We start from the raw sequence: 20,050 nt of genomic DNA on the forward strand, positions 1-20,050 counted from the left end.
CTATGATACAGGTATATCTGTTTTGTGGGTAGAATTTCAAAATTTCTATATTTTTTCACTACCAGTCAAGAGTGTATTCTTATGTACATGTATATATACACTGATTTAAAATTTTATACTTTTCTTGACACAAACGAACATTGTTAACTATTTTTGGATGTACAAGTAGATTAAACTGTGTGTTATTTACTTTCTTCCAGCTGGAACAGAAAGACATGGGTGCGGCCAAGACACTACGGACAGCCTTTTCTAAGGTAAGTAACAAAACCTGTCCATGCTAATTAATAATGTAAAAATACCCCATTAATGGGGAAATTTATGTACATACTAATTGCAGTGTGTGATTAGGTCAGTATCATCTTGCCTGTTTAATAATGAGAACCAGCCACCTGGAGTGTCGTACTCTGTGGACATTGAGACAGGTGTGAGAGATCATTAGTGTTAGTCTCTAGCTTCATACAGGTAGGTGGTCAGGTGTGTTTCGTGTAAGCCAGTGTCAGATTTCACAAGTCTCAAGCTTGAGCAAGAGATAATACTTTTGTTTCTTTCCAAATTGAACATCAGTTGTGAGGTGTTTGATCATAATGACGAATCCTCATATCTGGAAACCACCAAGTTTTCTCTCTTGCTCAAGCTGACCATGTTTGACAATTCGGCAAATGACTAAGTTACTCATTTTGCTTATTTCTGTTGAATTTAGAATTTTTATTATTTTGAAGATAGGGTATGTCATATCCTAGTGGGAAAATGTTACTTTTTCAGAAGCAGAAATATATTGTAACCTTTATATACCTCACAAAATGCACCTTTTGGGGACAAATTTTTAGTGCAGATGCAATTAGTGAGTTTTGAGAAATTTAAGTTAGGAGTCTCACCCACATACGGGGCCAGTTGTTCAAAAGTGTATTAAAAGTTAAACTAGGCTTAAATCTCCATACCAGTCTTGTCCTCATACAAGACCAATTGGACGATTATTTATTTGATTGGTGTTTTACGCCGTAGTCAAGAATATTTCACTTATACGACGGCAGCCAGCATTATGGTGGATGGAAACCAGTCAGAGCCCGGGGGAAACTCACGACCCTCCACAGGTTGCTGGCAGACCTTCCCACCTACGGCCAGAGAGGAAGCCAGCATGAGCTGGACTTGAACTCACAGCGACCGCATAGGTGAGAGGTTCCTGTGCCATTACCTTCTGCTAGCGCGCTAACGAACTGAGCCATGGAAGAGTTGCAATGAGGAAGAGACATAAGCTCATGCAGTTGGTCTAATTAACAAGGCCATTGTTCAGTACACACAATGTGTTCAACTTGCATACCCATGCATATGTCCCTACACCCATTACAAGGAGCAGGAAAATAAACTTTGCAATTCTTAGCTCTTATGGTATGAATTATGCGCTGCTGGTTTTACAGGTCGCTTTATCACTGAGGCACAATTTCGTGTCATCTGTCATACATTATCCTAGGCCTGTTTATGTAAATTCATGATATGAGTACTCGGGTATACACATAGATAGTTCAAGGCATATCCGTTCTTGCTAATGAACTACATGTAAAGAATGTATTATGTCACAGGATATGATGTTTATACATGCCTATCGTGTACTTCCTGAATTCACATCCGTCACTGTGCAGTTTATAGTCATGGTAGCATTCTAAGCTGTCGCTCATGTGTAGCAAACGTACATCTCAATTAGGCAAGGTTCATCAGTATAAACATGATAAAGAGGGAAAAAACCCACAAACTAAGCCCCCCCCCCCCATCCCGAAAAAAAAAAAAACACAACAGAAGATGGTAGAGGTGTAGTTGTGATGACTATATTACCCTCTAGTCACAGTAATACATCAGTCTGAAATGAGAGTGACTTATCTGTTTCTACCAGACATAATAGAACTGTACCAGTCAGCTGGAAAAATAGATGTACATGTAGGTTTTTATTGTGGGACATCAGTAGAGGTAATTTAACACCTGATAGGGGGAAGTCTGCAGGGTTTCACGCGTGACTGACTTCAGCAGTTCATTTAACTGCTTAGAGATTTTTTTTTTCCTTAACAGGTTTTTCCAAAAAAACTGAGAGATAGAGGCTTACATATATGTAATGACTGCACAATGATTGATGACTTTCTTGTGTTGTAGAAATGTACTTTTAGAAGATTCTGTGTAACAGAGCTATAGGTTTAGCCAGTGAGGTGTCTTATTGTCTTGGATACACTCTATTCTGACAAAATTAATACGGGGAGATAGGTAAAAATAAGAGATGAGACAGCATGATTTCATCCTGGTTATTAAAATGGCTGTTCTGGCCACGTTTGAACAGAGCTCCATGACATATACATGTAGGTTACTGTCTTTACTAAATGGTGTTTATGATGCTACCGATATGCTCATATGTACGATTCCATGCTGAGGGCGTCTCACACTCGGTCATTGAAAACTAAGATGAACAAGTTTCCACTGTGTACTGTGACGAAGTGTGTGACATGTGTCTTGAGCGGCATTCATGAGCATCAGTTTGACATTTCAACTTCTTGAAATTGTTCAGAGTACAGTAGAAGATTTGTAAAATTCAGCAAATTGCACTGTGTGAATGCGTTTTATGAAATAGAGCGTGTTCTATTTTGACTCGTCATGAAAGTTGAACTTCATACATCGATGTGACATGTTGAACCATATGTGCACGGCTCTGAGACAGACTGGGTGCGTACATGTAAATATAGTTACATTAAAATGAAGTAAATGAGCTTGTCATTTACTAAATGAGCTTGTCATTTACAAGAATAGACACTAATCAAAGAATTCTCTTTTTTTTTTGTGTGTGTATGTCTGTGTCTGATTCTGTGTGGTCTACACATGATCCCCATTTGCAATACATGGAAACCCTTTGTTCATTTGCTCTCCGTGGCCTAGTGGGTAGCACGCTAGCGTAGAGCAGTGGCCCAGGAGCTAGCCTCTCACAAATGTGATTGCTGTAAGTTCAAGTTGAGCTTATGCCAGCTTCCTCTCTCATTCCACGTGGGCAAGTCTGTCACCAACCTGCGGATGCTTTTCGGTTTTCCCGGGTTCTGCTGGGTTTCCTTCTAGCATAATGCTGAAATTTTCTCGAGTATGGTCTCAAAACTCCAATTAAGTAACTATTTGCCAGTCCTAGCATTTTGTTGCTGAAGGAGATTCGTTACAGCATCTTGACACTAAAAGCACTAGTATTAAATGTGATACATATAAATACTGTTAAGTACCATAATTAAGTGCACCATAAAAAGTGTTGTACTTTTATCTGCTCCACTTATAAATTCCACAATGTATTGGTTGAATTATGGCATAAAACACCAATCAAATAACTAACTTTATTTTATGTAGGTGATAACACTTTATCCAGATTCTCATACAAGTATTTTCCTGTTTTAGAGAAGTCTTGACCCAGATTTGGGCCTGAGTTGATAAATTGAGGTGGGCTGTAGCATGTTTAATGCCATTGTTCTGTAAATTCATGTAACATCCAGGTATATACCTGTACATTTTAATATATGCTACATGTACGTAAACATACATATAATCAGTTGTCAGATCACATCAGGTGTATTACAGGTAGGCTAGCGTACACTGTAGCTGACCAGGTGTTCTCAAGCTATCAACACCTGTTTTGCTATTCTGCCTGACCTGCCTGATGCACACATGTACACCTGCCTAATTGTATCCAAGTTAAAGGCTAGCAGTGTTTTTTTCTTCTTCCTTGAGATGCTATGATATTTTTATCATATATATACCTAACTTACATGCTTACTTAAGTACTCCTTGACATTTTTACCACAATCTTTGTTTGCATTGTTACATGCAAATGTACATCTGGCCCAGGGATCGCGGCTTCAATCAGAATTTCCAATCACATTAAAATTGTTGTTTCTTATGTTACAGTGTCCAAATTTTGCATCACAACATAAATTCTGGGTACGTTATTGTGCAACAAATATCAGCAAAAATAACGCAAAGAAACACACAAAATTTATTGATTGAAGTTTTAACTTTAATCCAAGTTTACGTCTTGACCTCAGGGCCTAGGGCGCATTGCATGGCTGAATGTTCTTTAATAAATATTGCATTTCATCTAAAGTTTAGAATTTTTCGAGTGGCACTTTTTCTTGATTATGACTAATTCAATGACATATCAGGGCTACTTTAGAGTGTTTTGTAGTTCGATTATTAAATTTCTTATCAGCAAAACTTACCACTTCAAAAGTATCACTTTAAAGCATCTATGCGCTTCTGGGGGGGTGGGGGGGGGGGGAATACAGTAACTGACTACAAATATTGCCATCGTGAAGGTTTTTTGTAAACTACAAATGATCATCTTCCCATATCATGAAATGTCTTCCACTGAAGTAAAAGTGTCATTTTATTTTGATTTTTATATCTCCCGTGTTTAAAATTTTTGATATATGTGTATTTAGTGTTATCAGAGACTTTAAGGTACATAGACACACTTGTAAGGGGGGCGTGTCAATTTGACCCAGAAAGCAGCAAGAGGTAAAAACATACAGTATATGTAAGGTACAACTTTTGTCACGTTTGTGAGAGGTACACACAGGCTATAAGCTGTGCAGACACTTATTTAAATAGCTGTATTTACAAACGTATATTGGGTAAGTATATCTCAGTTTTTGGGCTTAAATTGTGATGACTCAAGGTATTAGGAACCATTATTTTGGAGGCTTATTTTTTTCTTATTTAAAGCTTTTTCTTGTATTTGTTTGTTTTTTTGGCATGTTTTGTAACATTTTGTAAAAACTTTTGTTAATCACCAGAGATGTTCACTTTGTCATGCGGTAGTATTCTCAGCTTTTTCCAAAAAAACATTGCTACACCAAAGTCTGTTGTTGAGACAATATGAAAAGGCATAATGACTTCCGACTTTTTTTTGGCTGTATATCACCTGCATTTCGTTTTGTTTGCTGTATATCTTGAACCGTTTCAGCTACGAAAGCACTTTTTTTTCAGTGGAAGTTATGCATACACTTATTATGAAAATGATACTAAAAATGATATGTTTATGTCATTAAAGATGCCAACTTCATAAAACTGTGGTAATTATTTCTCTAAACCTCAAGACCGTAGTTCTCGCAGAATGGTTAAAAATGTTGGTTGAAATGTTGAAAAGGTTAAAGAATTAGAGTACATTCTCTTGTGACAAGAGTTTGTGACTGTTAATACTCTAATGTCACCGTGTATTTCTACACAGCAATCTGTAGATAGCCTACAATTTTATCCATGACTACAAAGTTTCTCATTTTGCATGATTTTGGGAGTTCTGAGAAAAAGGTATTTTAAGATTAGTTTGGAAGGTGGGATGATGTCACAAACATCATTAGTATCAACTCCTTATTTAATATGTTATGACCTTGATATGCCCCCATAAATGACTTCTACATAAATACATTTATACATGTGTACGTCATCTTGTATTATCCTTCAATTGATTGAGCAGATCTGCAGGCACAGGAAGCTAGTGTAGTTATGGTGTACACATATAAGCCAGAGGATTTGAATTATTTTTACATAACATATTACATGCGCTACCAAATTTTTCTTCTTTTTTTGTTACCGACCGATGTGGAATATGAAGGGAGTTAATTATTATATTTTTTTTTACAAACCAAGGCAAATTCTGTGTCAAAATGTGTAATAATATATAGATTTCTGTAAGTATTCACTTCACAGTTTTACTTTTCCTTTTTGCAAGTTTGCAGGGTGTGTATATAAGCATGTTCTGAAGGCATTATTCTGTGTGGACTGCTAAAATTATACTTTTTGGAAGCCCTGAAATTGGCCAATCCATCCAGAGAAGATTTGTCTCCAAAATCAAGTAAAAAATCTACATAAATTGCACTGACTGTTACTCTTTTACATGCATATGCAAAAAAAAGTTGAGGAATTACCGTACCGTTGTTTGTGATGTAGCATATAAATCAAAACATCACAGTTCAAAATATCAAACTATCACACATTGAGAAAATCGAAAGTTTCAACGTGTTAATGAGAGTAACCCGAAACAGCAGCTGTTTCCGCTGAGGTCACAGGAACACTGTTTTACATTTTATGTTCATGGGGGGCGAATCACATGACAGTGTAAAAATTCCAGATTAAACGATGATTTATAGAACTACTGGGTACCTCAGAAACTATGGTGTGGCTGTTTAGGTCACTTTCCATCCGTCTTCCATAAACAACCAAGATTGTATAATTTGTTTTCCCTGATTTTAAGCTCATTGTTTGAAGCAATAGCAAGTGTGTGTTTAAGCGATTTTGCATACACGTATTTAAGTCAACGTGGGGTTCCGTGACTGAGGCATTTTGTGTGCCAGCATGACACAGTGACTCAGGAGTCTCTCACCAATGACGCAGGCGCTTTGGTTTCAAACACAAATGGAGTACAACAAAAAAAAAATACAAGTCAAAGAATTGTGCTTTGAACTGCCTCTCTTAATATCGGACTTTCAGGATGATGCTTTTGTCTGCAGGGTTAATAGGACGTGCAGGAAGGTTAAACAAAAAAACGGTTCCTGGGCCCACTTGTCTGAAGCCCTCTTAAGTTAAAAGGAGCGTGTATTAACTGTAATGGTGATGTAAGGCTTCATTGTTGGCTGTTAACATGGTAATAAAGTTCACCTAAGAGGGTTTTATGTTAAGGGCAAAGGTGGGTGGGGGGAGGCATGATGATTGCATGTACACGAAGTAAAGAACAAAAACCAGCATTGTCATTGCAGTTGAGAGTTACATGTACTGTGCTAATCACTGCCAATGTGATCATAAACCGTGGATGTGTGTTGTTACATTAAAGACTGGTGTTGGAACCATGTTTTTTTTAAGTATTGAGATCTGCAGTGAATAAAAGATGATGAAAAGAGTGCACATCAGATATTGTAGGCCTGCATTTCATTTTTGATGCATAGCTGACAAATGTCAAAACCCATTCAATCGAGCTAGTGTTTTTAACATTCGTTATGTTATCTTCTGTGAACTTTGTCTGGCTCCAAATAGTTTGTACCATGGTATATGCCCAGGGGTGACATACATTTGACTTGTTTACAGCTGTAGTGTCCCTTGAAATGCATGTACCGTAGGTTGGGTGAACATTGTGTTGGGTGTCCCAGGGTTCCAGAAGCTTGAAAATAGGTGTCATGCATGGCTGAAAACATTCATTTGCAGAAAGTGATAAGACCCGACCATATTGTTTATGCTATGTAATCTAGCTTTGTGCAGTATTTACAGTGTATGTATCTCTTTCTCAGTGTTTTTCAAGCTTCAGATTCATGTTTCTTTGTGTACTTTGGAGAGTGTGCAAGGGCAATACATTGTGTCATGTCCTTCAGTCTGACCTCCTTTTTGATTGACAGGTAGAACAGACGTACCCGGGTTTCGCATACGACTTTGTCAAGGGTCTGCTTCTTAAGGCGGGACTTCAGGGTCAGATTGACATGTGTGAGAGTCTGTTAAGGCTGGAGGGCCTGAACGAGTCCGATGGTAAGACACCACACTTAACATGGTGAACAACTCAGCTGTCCCTGCAAGACCTGCTTTCATGTATATGTTGTACAAGCCTGGAAATAATTTTTGAGATGGTGCAGGACATAATCACATATATTACAACTCTTCACATTAATATTAAAGATCTACATGTACCCAACAGTTCGCCGCTGTCAGCGTACTATTTGACGCAGGACATTATCCTTGTCCATCTGCTTATTTCGAATTGGAGCAGAGTGGCAAATTGGTTTTGTTTCTTTATCTATAAATTGCAAGGATATGCACCCGTAGACAAGATGGAGATTCAGTCCAGGTGTTGGACATGCAATTGTAGATATTTCCACTCTCATGCTCACTGCATGTGGGACCTTGTTGACTAGAAGAGCTCAACGGCACTCATTTGCGAACTCGTTTGTCGGGTATCATTTGTCTCCACCTCCCCCAGCCCAATACAGGACTGGTTGTCAGTAACTTGCCAATGGACAGTGGTTTTTCCCAGGTACTCCAATTTTCTTTACCCGTAACACTGACGGCAGTAGTGAAAGTGAAAAATTTGATCATGGCGTCGAACGACAATTAAACAAATAATTAAATGCGTCTGATCATGCCACCTGTATATGGCACCTTAACGGGTCACTTTCATTGTACAAGTGCTACATTTTTGCTTGACAGATCAAATGTTCACTAGACTAAACTGCAAGAAAACATGTCTGATTTGGCAAAAGATCAACTCCCATACCAATTAGTTGACATTAATCAAATTCAACTATCGTGGCTCACTATCATGTTTTTAGTGGATGGTTCTGCCGTAGGCTAACGTCCAGATGTCATGTAATTTACCCCAGGGCACTCAATTTTCCATCACCCATAAAACTGACTGCATCTTATACGAAATATTCTTGACTTTGGCACCTCGGCAAGTCAAGTTGACTTGCAGAGGTTAACTCTGCCTCAGTCTGTTTTTATGACCACTTTAATATTATCTTCCAAAAATGTTGCATGTACATCATTTGTGTACATCACATGTAGGAAAGCTTGTCAGTAACTTGTCAAAGGTTGTGGGTTTTATCCTGTTTACTTGCGGCACGCAGGTTTCCTCCAGCCTCCACCACTACCGTTGTATAAATATCTGGCATTAAGACAACAATCAAATAAATGTATCAGGGGTCTACTTGGTTGAGAGGGTTAGCACACCAGCGCGGAGTAATGACCCAGGAGCCTCTCGCCAATACGGTCACTGTGACTTCAACTCTGCTCAGTTTCCATCCACCAAGATGCTGGCCGTCGTCGTATAAGCGAATTTTTCTTGAGTGTGGCACAAAACACCAATTAAACAAAAAAATATCTAAATCGATGTATGAAAGTAAATATATGCTTTCACTTTGCTGTCCAGATTTGACATGTTTAAAACATGTACATCAAAATGCTGAACACACGTGTCTTTGCTTTGTTGAAAAACACTAAAAAGCAGTAACAGTGCATGCTTCTGTACACAGACTTGCGTATCAGTCGACCCGAGCAAGCATTCCAAGAACTGAACTTGAGGGCACAGAAACTGAAGAGGATTCTGAGCCGAATTCCTGACCAGATCACAAACAGGAGAGAGTTCCTAGAAACCATCAAGTAAGTAGTCACTTGCCAGATCACAAACAGGAGAGAGTTCCTAGAAACCATCAAGTATGTAGTCACTGACCAGATCACAAAAAGGAGAGAGCTCCTAGAAACCATCAATTTGTCACTGACCAGATCGCAAACCGGAGAGAGTTACTAGAAACCATTAAGTAAGTCGTCACTGGTCAGATCACAAACAGGAGAGAGTTCCTAGAAGCCATGAACTAAGTCATCACTGGCAAGATCACAAACAGGAGAGAGTTCCTAGAAACCATCAAGTAAGTCGTCACCGGTCAGATCACAAGCTGGAGAGAGTTCCTAGAAACCATCAAGTAAGTCGTCACTGACCAGATCACAAACAGGAGAGAGTTCCCAGAAACCATCAAGTAAGTCGTCACTGGCAAGATCACAAACAGGAGAGAGTTCCTAGAAACCATCAAGTAAGTCGTCACTGGCAAGATCACAAACAGGAGAGAGTTCCTAGAAACCATCAAGTAAGTCGTCACCGGTCAGATCACAAGCTGGAGAGAGTTCCCAGAAACAATGAAGTAAGTAGGAAACCATCAAGAAATTTACATGTAAGTAGGCAGTGACTATGGCGCATATAGGAGAACCTAACAATTTCAGGATATTTTGCAATGTTGGATAATTGGATTTCACCTAAAATTTAGTCTGTAAGAAGCACATAATGATCTTACAGGAAAACTATACCTTTGATGCCAATACTTAAGACTCTTATACTTCACAAAAGAAACTCTTAGTTGGTCCTGTAAGGTAGGTGAATCAATGAGAATCAAACAAAATGTGTCGCTTGAGAAATGACAGACTTTAGGTGAAATAGGGTATTTAGGTGAAATAGGGTATTTAGGTGAAATAGGGTATATCCTGTTTGTTTGGATATAGCTGTAGTTAGAGGTATAAATGTGTCAACAGCAGAGGTGTCCTCGTTCACAAAAATTTATGTATGTATAGGTCATGTAAATTTGAGTGATACACGTCAGTGGGATGAAATTAGTTTGTGCTGTTTTTTGCTGGGCCTGCCATGTTTCCACCACCCATATAAATAACCAAACCACTGTATGAAGAGAACAAATTGTACGACATTAAACATGAAATAAATAAACGTTTTTTCCCTTTTTTTCTTTTCAGAGAAATTGCCAGTGCAATAAAGTATCTTCTAGATGCTGTAAATAATGTCATCAACCACATACCATTGCATGAAAACAAACAGGTAAGTCATACAGATAAAATTCGGTGGGAAAAAATATATATAAAATGTAATCTGTTATTTGCAATTTAATGTATACATGTAGAAAGGCATGTTAAAATATAAGCTTCTTGTACAAAATTGGGGCCTCCGTGGCTCAGTCGGTTAGCGCGCTAGCGCAGTGTAATGACCCAGGAGCCTCTCACCAAGCGACCTGTGAGTTCAAGTCCAGCTCATGCTGGCTTCCTCTCCGGCCGTAAGTGGGAAGGTCTGCCAGCAACCTGTGGATGGTCGTGGGTTTCCCCCGGGCTGTGCCCGGTTTCCACCCACCATAATGCTGGCCGCCGTCGTATAAGTGAAATATTCTTGAGTATGGCGTAAAACACCAATCAAAAAAAAAAAAAAAAAAAAAAAAATCTTGTACAAAATTCATGATGTAAAGTTGAACTTTGTTGTGTAAAAAGTCATGCTTGAGTATAAAAAATGCATGTCTTGAGTTGAAATTACTTGTCTAAAAATGTGATGTGTTGCGATGCTGTGTTATTTCACAGGGTGCCAAATGTAAATTTTTGTTAATTTTTCAGAAATTAGAACACAGAAAGCGAGAATTTGTCAGGCATTCCAAGCGATTCAGTGACACATTGAAGGAGTTTTTTAAGAAGAGCCAGTAAGTATTGTTGTGATACCTCAACATGATTTACAATAGAAACAATTCATATCACACATGTGTGTATGCATTTGTATATGTATATATATATATATATATATATATATATATGTTCATATATGGGGCCTCCGTGGCTCAGTTGGTTAGCACGTTAGCGCAGCGTAATGACCCAGGTGTCTCTCACCAATTCGGTCACTGTGAGTTCAAGTCCAGGTCATGCTGGCTTCCTCTCCGGCTGTATGTGGGAAGGTCTGCCAGCAGCCTGCGGATGGTCGTGGGTTTCCCCTGGGCTCTGCCCGGTTTCCGCCCACCATAATGCTGGCTGTCGTCGTATAAGTGAAATATTCTTGAGTACGGCGTAAAACACCAATCAAAAAAAAAATATATATGTTCATATATATATACCTGTATATGTAAGTGGAGGGGGAGCCTCCGTGGCTCAGTTGGGTAGCACGCTAGCACAGTGTAATGACCCAGGAGCCTCTCAATACGATTGCTGTGAGTTCAAGTCCAGCTCATGCTGGCTTCCTCTCAGGCCATACGTGGGAAGGTTTGGCAACAAACTGTGGATGGTCATGGGTTTCCCACGTGGCTCTGCCCAGTTTCTTCCCACCATAATACTGGCCGCTGTCGTATAAGTGAAATATTCTTGAGTACGGCATAAAACACCAATAAAATAAATAAATAAATGTATATATAAGATGGTCTTGAATAGTTAACTTGATCTGGTCACCCAGACATTTTTCTTATATTCATTATGCGGAGATTAGATCATAGAAATCAACTGGACGTTAAAGGAAATGTTTTAGATGTAGTTTCTTACATGTGGTATGAATAGATGTGGTGTTATTTTCCAAAAAACTATCATTTCACTCATAGACATGGCCTCAATCCTAAAATAAAAGTGTGTGGTGTTTACCAAAGTAAATTCGATAAATCTGGTACTGTTACATTATACGGATAGTACTGACCTGGGAATCACAAAGCGATTTTAGACTTAAGTCAAAATTTTTGGCCTGTTATTGCACAACAGATTTCAGCTAGAATGATGGGAAGGAACTTAACAAATTGAATGATTAAGGTTTTGACTATGACCTAAGATTGCTTTATGATCCCAAGGCCTTGATCTCTAAATCAGTTGCCCTGTTTGTGGGGCCTTGCTGACATTCTGTGTTTTACTACACTGGTCTGGCAGCTTAATATTACAGTCTAATGTTCATTAAAGACTAGTTGTCTTCCACCAGTAGGATGTTAATTTCAGTATGTCAGGCGTGGGAAGGTTCGTCAGCAACTTGCCAAAGGGTAGTGGTTTATAACTGGTACAACCATTTTTGCCCCACAGAAAACTGGCTACTGTTGGATAAATAAAATAATGATTGTTGGGTTTGATTATTGTTATATATATATTTGAATTTGTTAGTTTAATACTTGATGGCGGTCAGTTTTATGGGTGGAAAAAACTGAACTGCGCGGAGTAAATCATCGACTTCTGGCAAGTTACTGACAGACTTTTCAACACACTGTCACATACAGATACACACGTACACACCATATTGGTGAATGAAAAGTCGTGTTCAACAAATACACAATGCACAAAAAAGGCCCACACAGTTTTTTGTCAACCACTTCAATACCACCAAGGCATCACTCTTATTTGGAAAATCCGCAAATTTCCTGTTCATGGCCAAAGTACATGTATGACATTAAACAACATTGAATCTAAGAATGTTTCTTGTGTTTTTTTGTTTTGGCAGGTCCCGAGATGTGTTTGTTAGTGCAAATTACCTGGTCAACCAAACAAACATGATACTGAAGGAAGTAAAGAATGTTTCTTGAGGGCAGCTTGTAGATCGTCTTCTTCACAGAGAGTTATACCAAATATCCCGTCACCGTGTCTGCCTGTTAAGAAGGCATCCATTTTGACTGTATATACACATGGGCAAACCAGGAGTCCTGAGGGCTGTTTCTCAAAGGGGTTGTAACGTTGCACTGGTCACAAGTAGCAAGGCTACATCATGGTGATTTGGACGACGTAACAACCCCCCTTTGAGAAACAACCCCCCCCCACCCCCACCCCCAGGGCTTGTCATGCTTTGTATATTTCGACGTACATTATGATTTAGGAGACAGGCCAAAAGTGTGTCAAAGCGTAGTCTTCATTGAAGACCTCCACAAAGCGGAGAGTGCCGTGTAAATGTGAACACCTGGTTATATCAGACATGGTATTTAATCACACTAATTATAATAGTGATAAATTAATAATAATACGCCTGTATTTATTTTCTGAAGTTTTACGCAACTCATTCATTACATAATGAAGCTAGAGTAGTGTCATATGAAGATTGTGGTGCAGTTTTAGTCATGTGGGCATGGGATGAACATCAGTTTCATTGAAAAGCTGTCTTTTTCCCAATGTTCAGGTCGGCTTTCCATGTGTGTTTGTCACTCTCCGCTATGTGGAGGTTTTCAGTGAGGGAGAATGAGTTTCCTGTACCATGCCTGTGTATGCTTGGAAGTACATGTGACTATGATATCGTATGTCATTATTTACAAGATAAAATGCACCTCACACTTCACGTAGAATTACACCAAATACCCAGCCACCTGGTCTGCATGGGACAACTGTTTCCCTGTACATTATACCCCTGTCTTGATGCTAAACGCTTGGGTCGTTTTTAGTACACCTTTCTATGTAAGATCAACAGGATTGGTGCACACAATACTTGTATTTTTGTATTGTGATAGGTCACAATTGGGTGCACTCATCATTTTACAGTATCCGTATTTCAGCTAAGTCCTTGCTTGTTTTGCCTTCTGAATATATAGCATCCATTTAATACAATGATGACAAGACCCAAATCTGTGATTCATTGTGGGATTTGAAGTGGGTGCATGTACCTTTTGTGGCAGCAGGCACATGTAGCCATGTGTGCTTGAAGTGTTTAGAAGGTTTTGCGAATGTTAAGTACATCTTAAACACAGGTGCAAAAATGGTCATATGCTGAAATCAACTGTTACCCAAATACAAATCCTATAACGTTCGCATTTCCCAACTACCAGACTACGAATCCTAGCATTCTCACATTTCTCGGCTACAAATCCTATAACACTCACTTTACCCAACTACAAATCCTATAACACTCACATTACCCAACTACAAATCCTATAACACTCACATTACCCAACTACAAATCCTATAACACTCACATTGCCCAACTACAAATCCTATAACACTCACTTTACCCAACTACAAATCCTATAACACTCACATTACCCAACTACAAATCCTATAACACTCACATTACCCAACTACAAATCCTATAACACTCACATTACCCAACCACAAATCCTATGAGGCTTGCATGCACTGATGTAAGACCTCATTTTGCAGGCACTTTATTACAAAATGTCCAAAATTGTTTTATGAATTATTGACGAAGGCTGACCTCTCTATGTCATAGTATTTCCCTGAATTCGTACTGATGAAGTAAATGAAGTAATGTGCTCTTGGTAGCGCTTGCGCAGCTCTCTAAGCTTGGTGTATGATGTGCATCATTGTAATCAGCCATTGCTGAGACAAATTTTACTGTTGTGATCATTTCACCATGATCACAATGACCTTGACATTGTTCAAGATTTTGCGAACAACATTTGGCAGTGATGTAAAGTGAGCGTAACAAATGCGCTGTATAATGGTGCACATATATATATATATGATACATTTCCACAGCATTTCCATATTTATTTATTTAGCTTTGACTGTACTGTATTTTAGGTTTTGCTATCTTCACAACTGCTGTAGGAACAGTCCAGCAATGTAGTGTAAAAACTAATTTACTAAATGACCATATATTTCGCCCATGATTAACTGGGCCTTATTTTCCTTATTATGAAAGTCTTGATGATTTTAGAAAGGTTTTTTTGGAACATGGGATGATGTAGTGGAAAATGGTAAGTTTCAGCACCAAAGTTAATATTTTGCGATCATTATTTACCTCAAAAAATGCACTTTTGTGGACGAAAGTTTAGGTCATTTAGGATAAATATGTTATTGATGTCAGTGGAGCACAAAAACATATCCCTGTAGACAGAACGATATGCAACTGTTGGAGTAATGTTTTGAACATTTAAATGTCCATCCAAGAAAGCCGGTTGATGTTTCAAAGACTTCAGGAATGAAAGGAGACCTGTTAAAGGAGAATGAAAGTTATATTTTTGGTTTATCATTATGGTAGCTTCTTGTATCATTGTGTATTTTCCTATTCCGCATGTTTCAAGAAGAAAAACTGTGGCTGAATTGAATGCAATGTTATGTTTGATATTTGTTACAATATTTACAGTACCGCTACTTAAAGGAATTTTCTGCATTGACTGCAACAGAGAGCCTTTTACAGACTGCTACAAGATCTTTTTTCAAAATTTTGTTCGTCTTGTGACAGGTAGTGTGACAGGTGTGCAATGGAAGAGTTTTGTAGCTTGCGTCTGTTGTTCATGAGTTTTAAAAAGTTCTGGCAACAGGATATTATCATTTTCTTGCATGTTATTTGTGCAGTATAGTGAGTATAGGGGGACAAAGGGACACAACTCTTTACAGCAACAGGCAACTTTGCGAAGTATAAACTCAAATAGACATTGCAGCCTACCGCATAAATATTTTATCAGGATAGTACAACATCAGAATTGGACCTTTGGTAATCAAGTTTTGAAATTGTTCTTTTCATAAAGCCTTTAAATATTTTTTGTCTGTCTTTTGTGTACTGATACAGTTTTCCAGAATATCAGAATGTATGGAACTTCAAAATGTTGACCGCTCTTTAATCTGTTGTCATCAGAGTTATTGGAAGGATGAAATGTTGATGTGCACCTTTATACTGACACATTTAACCGTAATATAGGACTGAATTGTCTTCGGTGGCAAGCAGGTTGTATCAATTGTGGGAAAAAAAAAAAAATTGATATCGTTATTTTTTTTTTCTTCGTACTGATTTGTTATAGGAGACAGGTTTTCCTATGGTTTGCTATTAAACTGTATATATCGTATACTGTGAATATTTCCGCACAAGTGCTGGAAAGTACAGATATATAGTTTGTATATAATTCAGAAGTATCAATGTGTGTACATGTAGATCTATTCCAGTTAAGGTTATCCAGCAGGTCGTTCTATTTTACCGCATTTCCAACACATTGTACATCTATGTATCAAACAAAACACTGGAATAAACTATTGCTGTATAAAGCTATAATTCAATCGGATTTATTTTATGTTCGTAATGATTTGATATTTTGTATATTCCCTAGTTCTCCGCTGCTTGTGGGACGTTTTCTAACGAATGATTATGCGTATGAGGATGCCTGTGTGACCGTTTGCACACACTGCATAACTGTTCAACACATATTCTGTCAGCATTCATTATTTTACATGATACCTTCTGTCAAAGATGTACTGCTAAATTTCACCGACGTGCTTGATCCAGATGCCTGAAATTGGTTGGGGGCCTTCGAGGCGGAAGGGGTGAGCATACCAGCGTGGCGCAATGACCCAGGAGCCTCTCACCAATGTGGTTGCTTTACATATATGTTCAAGTACAGGTCATGTTGACTTCCTCTCCGGCCCTATATATATACGTGGGAAGGTCTGTCAGCAAGCTGTGACTGGTTATGTGTTTCCCTCCTGGGCTCTGGCCCGTTTCCTCCCACCATAATGGTGGCCGTTATCATACAAGTGAAATATTTTTGTATGGTGTAGAACACCAATCAAATAGTTTGCATGGGCTAACTTGGCTTCGCCTCTTTATCATATCACATAATCCTCGCCAGACATGTACCATCTGATTGTGGTTACATTAAAACCTACTTGGGCCATTGCCTCATTCTGATTTTATTAATTTGATTGATGTTACATACATCACTGGGTCAACAGCTATATCCTTGAATTCACAGTTACAGTTACAGCCAAGGAATTATCAAATCCTTGGTTTACGGTTGTTTTGAAAGTTCTTGAAAGAAAGTTTATTTATGGGTATAATCTTAAAAGCTCCTGATTTTTTAATTATAAATGTCATCGTACATTATGTTCAAAATAGATTGATAAATAAGCTACCAATATACTTTCTACATTAAGGTTTTCTATCACAGGTGTAGGAACTCCAATACTGTATTTCGGTATTGGTTTAAAAACTGGTCAGACAAGTGCACTTTCAGAGGCACGAAGGTCTTAAAATGATACTTTTCCTGTCAAGATTTATTTATTTACTGGAATAGTGTTTTACGCCTTACTCAAGAATATTTCACTTATACGAAGGCGGCCAGTATTATGATTGGAGGAAACCTACAACCATCCGTAGGTTGCTTGCAGACCTTCCTACCTATGGCCAGAGAAGGCAAGACCTAAAGTTATTTGTCAAATTACAGGTAGGGTCTTTCATACGTCTTATCTAGCCCACATCTGCCAGCTTTATTTATGCTCTGGACCTTGCATTTATTTATTTATTTTTTTTAAGTCCTAGACGATAGCCATTGGGCATTTATTTTACATATACAACTGTGCCAGGGTTTTCAGTTGTGTAGACAATACTGCTAGGTATGCTTTCATGGTGGAATAAATGTATATTGGTTGTTTAATAACCTCAGCACATTCTCTGTGAAATGTAAGTATATGTGTGCCTACACAAAGATGGATGCTACAAAAAAAAAAAAAAAAAACCTCTGAGTAATAAACCACTAGAGACTGGTGTTAGCTAACACAACATTTGTAGACATACATGTATCTTGAACAAGGGAACTTAGCAGTACTATGTAACACTATCTGTTGGCTTTGCGTTCAACAGTTGTTCCCCCTTATCTTTCAGCATATGCTTTGTGGTGCCTTTGGATGGACTCGGTGTGCTGTCTTAAAATTTTGAGTCCATCCCGCCTCTCAAAAATCTAGCTGCACATTCAATGTAACCCATCTCAAAGGTCAGTCTTACTACATTCAGATTTAATGGTCAATCCTAAGACTTTCCGCGAGTTGTCTCAAACTAAATCGTCCTTTGGTAACTGAAGTCCGCACTTACTCTGCATGATAAAATGTGGATTCTAAATGGAATAAAGATTTCACCATTCCAACAGAAAACAGATTACTGGATGGCACGGGATCAGCCATTTTACGTTGAATCTATTTATTTGGTACAGGGAGTGGCATCTAGATCTAACTTTGAAGAAACGCACTGTTTTTTCCATATAGTTTTCTTGGAGGAAACCATTGTGCCCTGGATAAACCACTGGCCACTGGCAATTAACTGGCAATCTTCTCCAAATTAAAGAAAAAAGATTTCAATCTCCATCATGCTGAATTCTATTTTATTCATTTATTTATACGATTGGTGCTTTACGCCATACTCAAAAATATTTCCCTTATGCCTGCAGGCAACTTTATTGGAGGAAACTGGGCAAAGGCCAGGGAAAACCCACGACCATCCACAGGTTGCCGACAGACCTTCCCTCATACAACCAGAGAAAAAGCCAGCAAGAGCTGGACTTGAACCCACCGTAACCACATTGGTGAGAGGCTTCTAGGTCATAATGTGTCGTGCTGGCGTGCTAACCACATCGGCCATGGAGGCCCCTCAAGAAGAATTATGGATTGTGTTCATTCCCCGAGCTGTGTCACACTGGCAAACCCTTTCAGCTGAGCTAGTAGACGGAAGGCTTATATAGACCTCTTCATGAGGAGAGCTATGACTACACTGAAATCTCGGGAGTTCTTTCTTCGGGACAGGAAGCCAAAAACAAATGATAATAAAACACTGAACAATCCATTATAAAGGAAATGGATGTTTCTTATAATTATACAAGATAACATGAATTTTTAAATACATCATACATGGTAATTAATACACACTGTTCAGATTTACATGTACGTGTAGGCACAGATCAGTTTTTCAACCAATCACATTTCACAGGATTACTGAAGAACAATTAAAGCTGTTAACCCACACTTTTTCATGGAATGAAGCCCTGCAGAGCAATTGATTCCCCCTTTTCTTATTAACAGGTTGCAGATTATCTAACCTGTCCAATACGGATTTATTTCCAGTGCCCAGCTACATGTACTTTAACAGAAACCAGCCTGAATAGGACAAGTTATACGGTACGTACACTTCTGAACTGGGTGATGATAACCTTTTATGATTTAGGACTGAAAGAGGGGGAAAGAGGAGTTGCTGGAGTAACTGTCTTTTTCCATGCAACAAAAATAGGAACAGCAAATCCGATGAAATTTGTCTATGTTGTATGTACATGTACATATATAAAATCACCTGTAACAACACATGATTTTTCACCAAGTACCAACAGCCCAGCTGCTGCACAAACTGTAGTACACACGGGAATCAGATTACATGGTAGAAAACCACAGCTGATTTTCTCTCTGTGTCGATTCTCTAATCAACAACTTCATACACATGGTCACGCACATCACAGAGGGCGATGAATATAATTACAAAGCTATAATGTACATGTACCTACAATTAACATCTACATAATACAGGACAACCTAGCATGCACTCAAGGAAATGTAGTTAAATATATACAAAAAAAAAATAATAATAATGTTATATTAACAGAAATATGCAGCTACATGTGGCTGTACGATGATTGGTATGTGAAAAAAATACTGATAATGAATGCCAGAGAAACCTGAAGAACCCTCCGAACTGATGACTTACAATATGTGCACTAAAGAATTTCGGTGATGAAGGAAGCATGAGGTGTAATGATGATACAACACTGGCTGAAATAATGACAAAATGCTGGGTAGCAAGAGCAGGATTTGAACTCAAGACCTCACTGGTCTGATATGAGGCTCCAAGGGATTTCCTTGTAATAATTAGGTCTTTTGTTTGCAGAACTACATCACCACTGAGAAAAATCTGTGCCAACTGTTTTGTACATGAACATCTACATTCTATGCTGAACAATACTGGATCCAAATTAGGAATTATACAATCAGAAAGAGTGGATTTCATGAAAACAAAACTCAGCCGAGGAAAAAAGAAAGACAA

General features: G+C 38.4%; 1 protein-coding gene across 1 annotated transcript in view; it reads left to right on the forward strand.

The window, feature by feature from the left end:
* The window catches only part of LOC135479518 (programmed cell death protein 10-A-like), a 15,099-nt gene extending 2,054 nt beyond the window's left edge, over positions 1-13,045 (forward strand). Inside the window, exons 2-7 of the mRNA XM_064759385.1 lie at positions 201-254; positions 7,392-7,518; positions 9,018-9,144; positions 10,282-10,363; positions 10,924-11,006; positions 12,761-13,045. Of these exons, the coding sequence (XP_064615455.1) occupies positions 201-254; positions 7,392-7,518; positions 9,018-9,144; positions 10,282-10,363; positions 10,924-11,006; positions 12,761-12,842 (555 nt within the window). The 3' untranslated portion in view covers positions 12,843-13,045. The remainder of the gene's footprint in view (positions 1-200; positions 255-7,391; positions 7,519-9,017; positions 9,145-10,281; positions 10,364-10,923; positions 11,007-12,760) is intronic.
* The last annotated feature ends 7,005 nt before the right edge of the window (positions 13,046-20,050 follow it).

The sequence above is a fragment of the Liolophura sinensis genome, chromosome 12, assembly GCF_032854445.1.
Source record: "Liolophura sinensis isolate JHLJ2023 chromosome 12, CUHK_Ljap_v2, whole genome shotgun sequence".
NCBI classification, from domain to species: domain Eukaryota; kingdom Metazoa; phylum Mollusca; class Polyplacophora; order Chitonida; family Chitonidae; genus Liolophura; species Liolophura sinensis.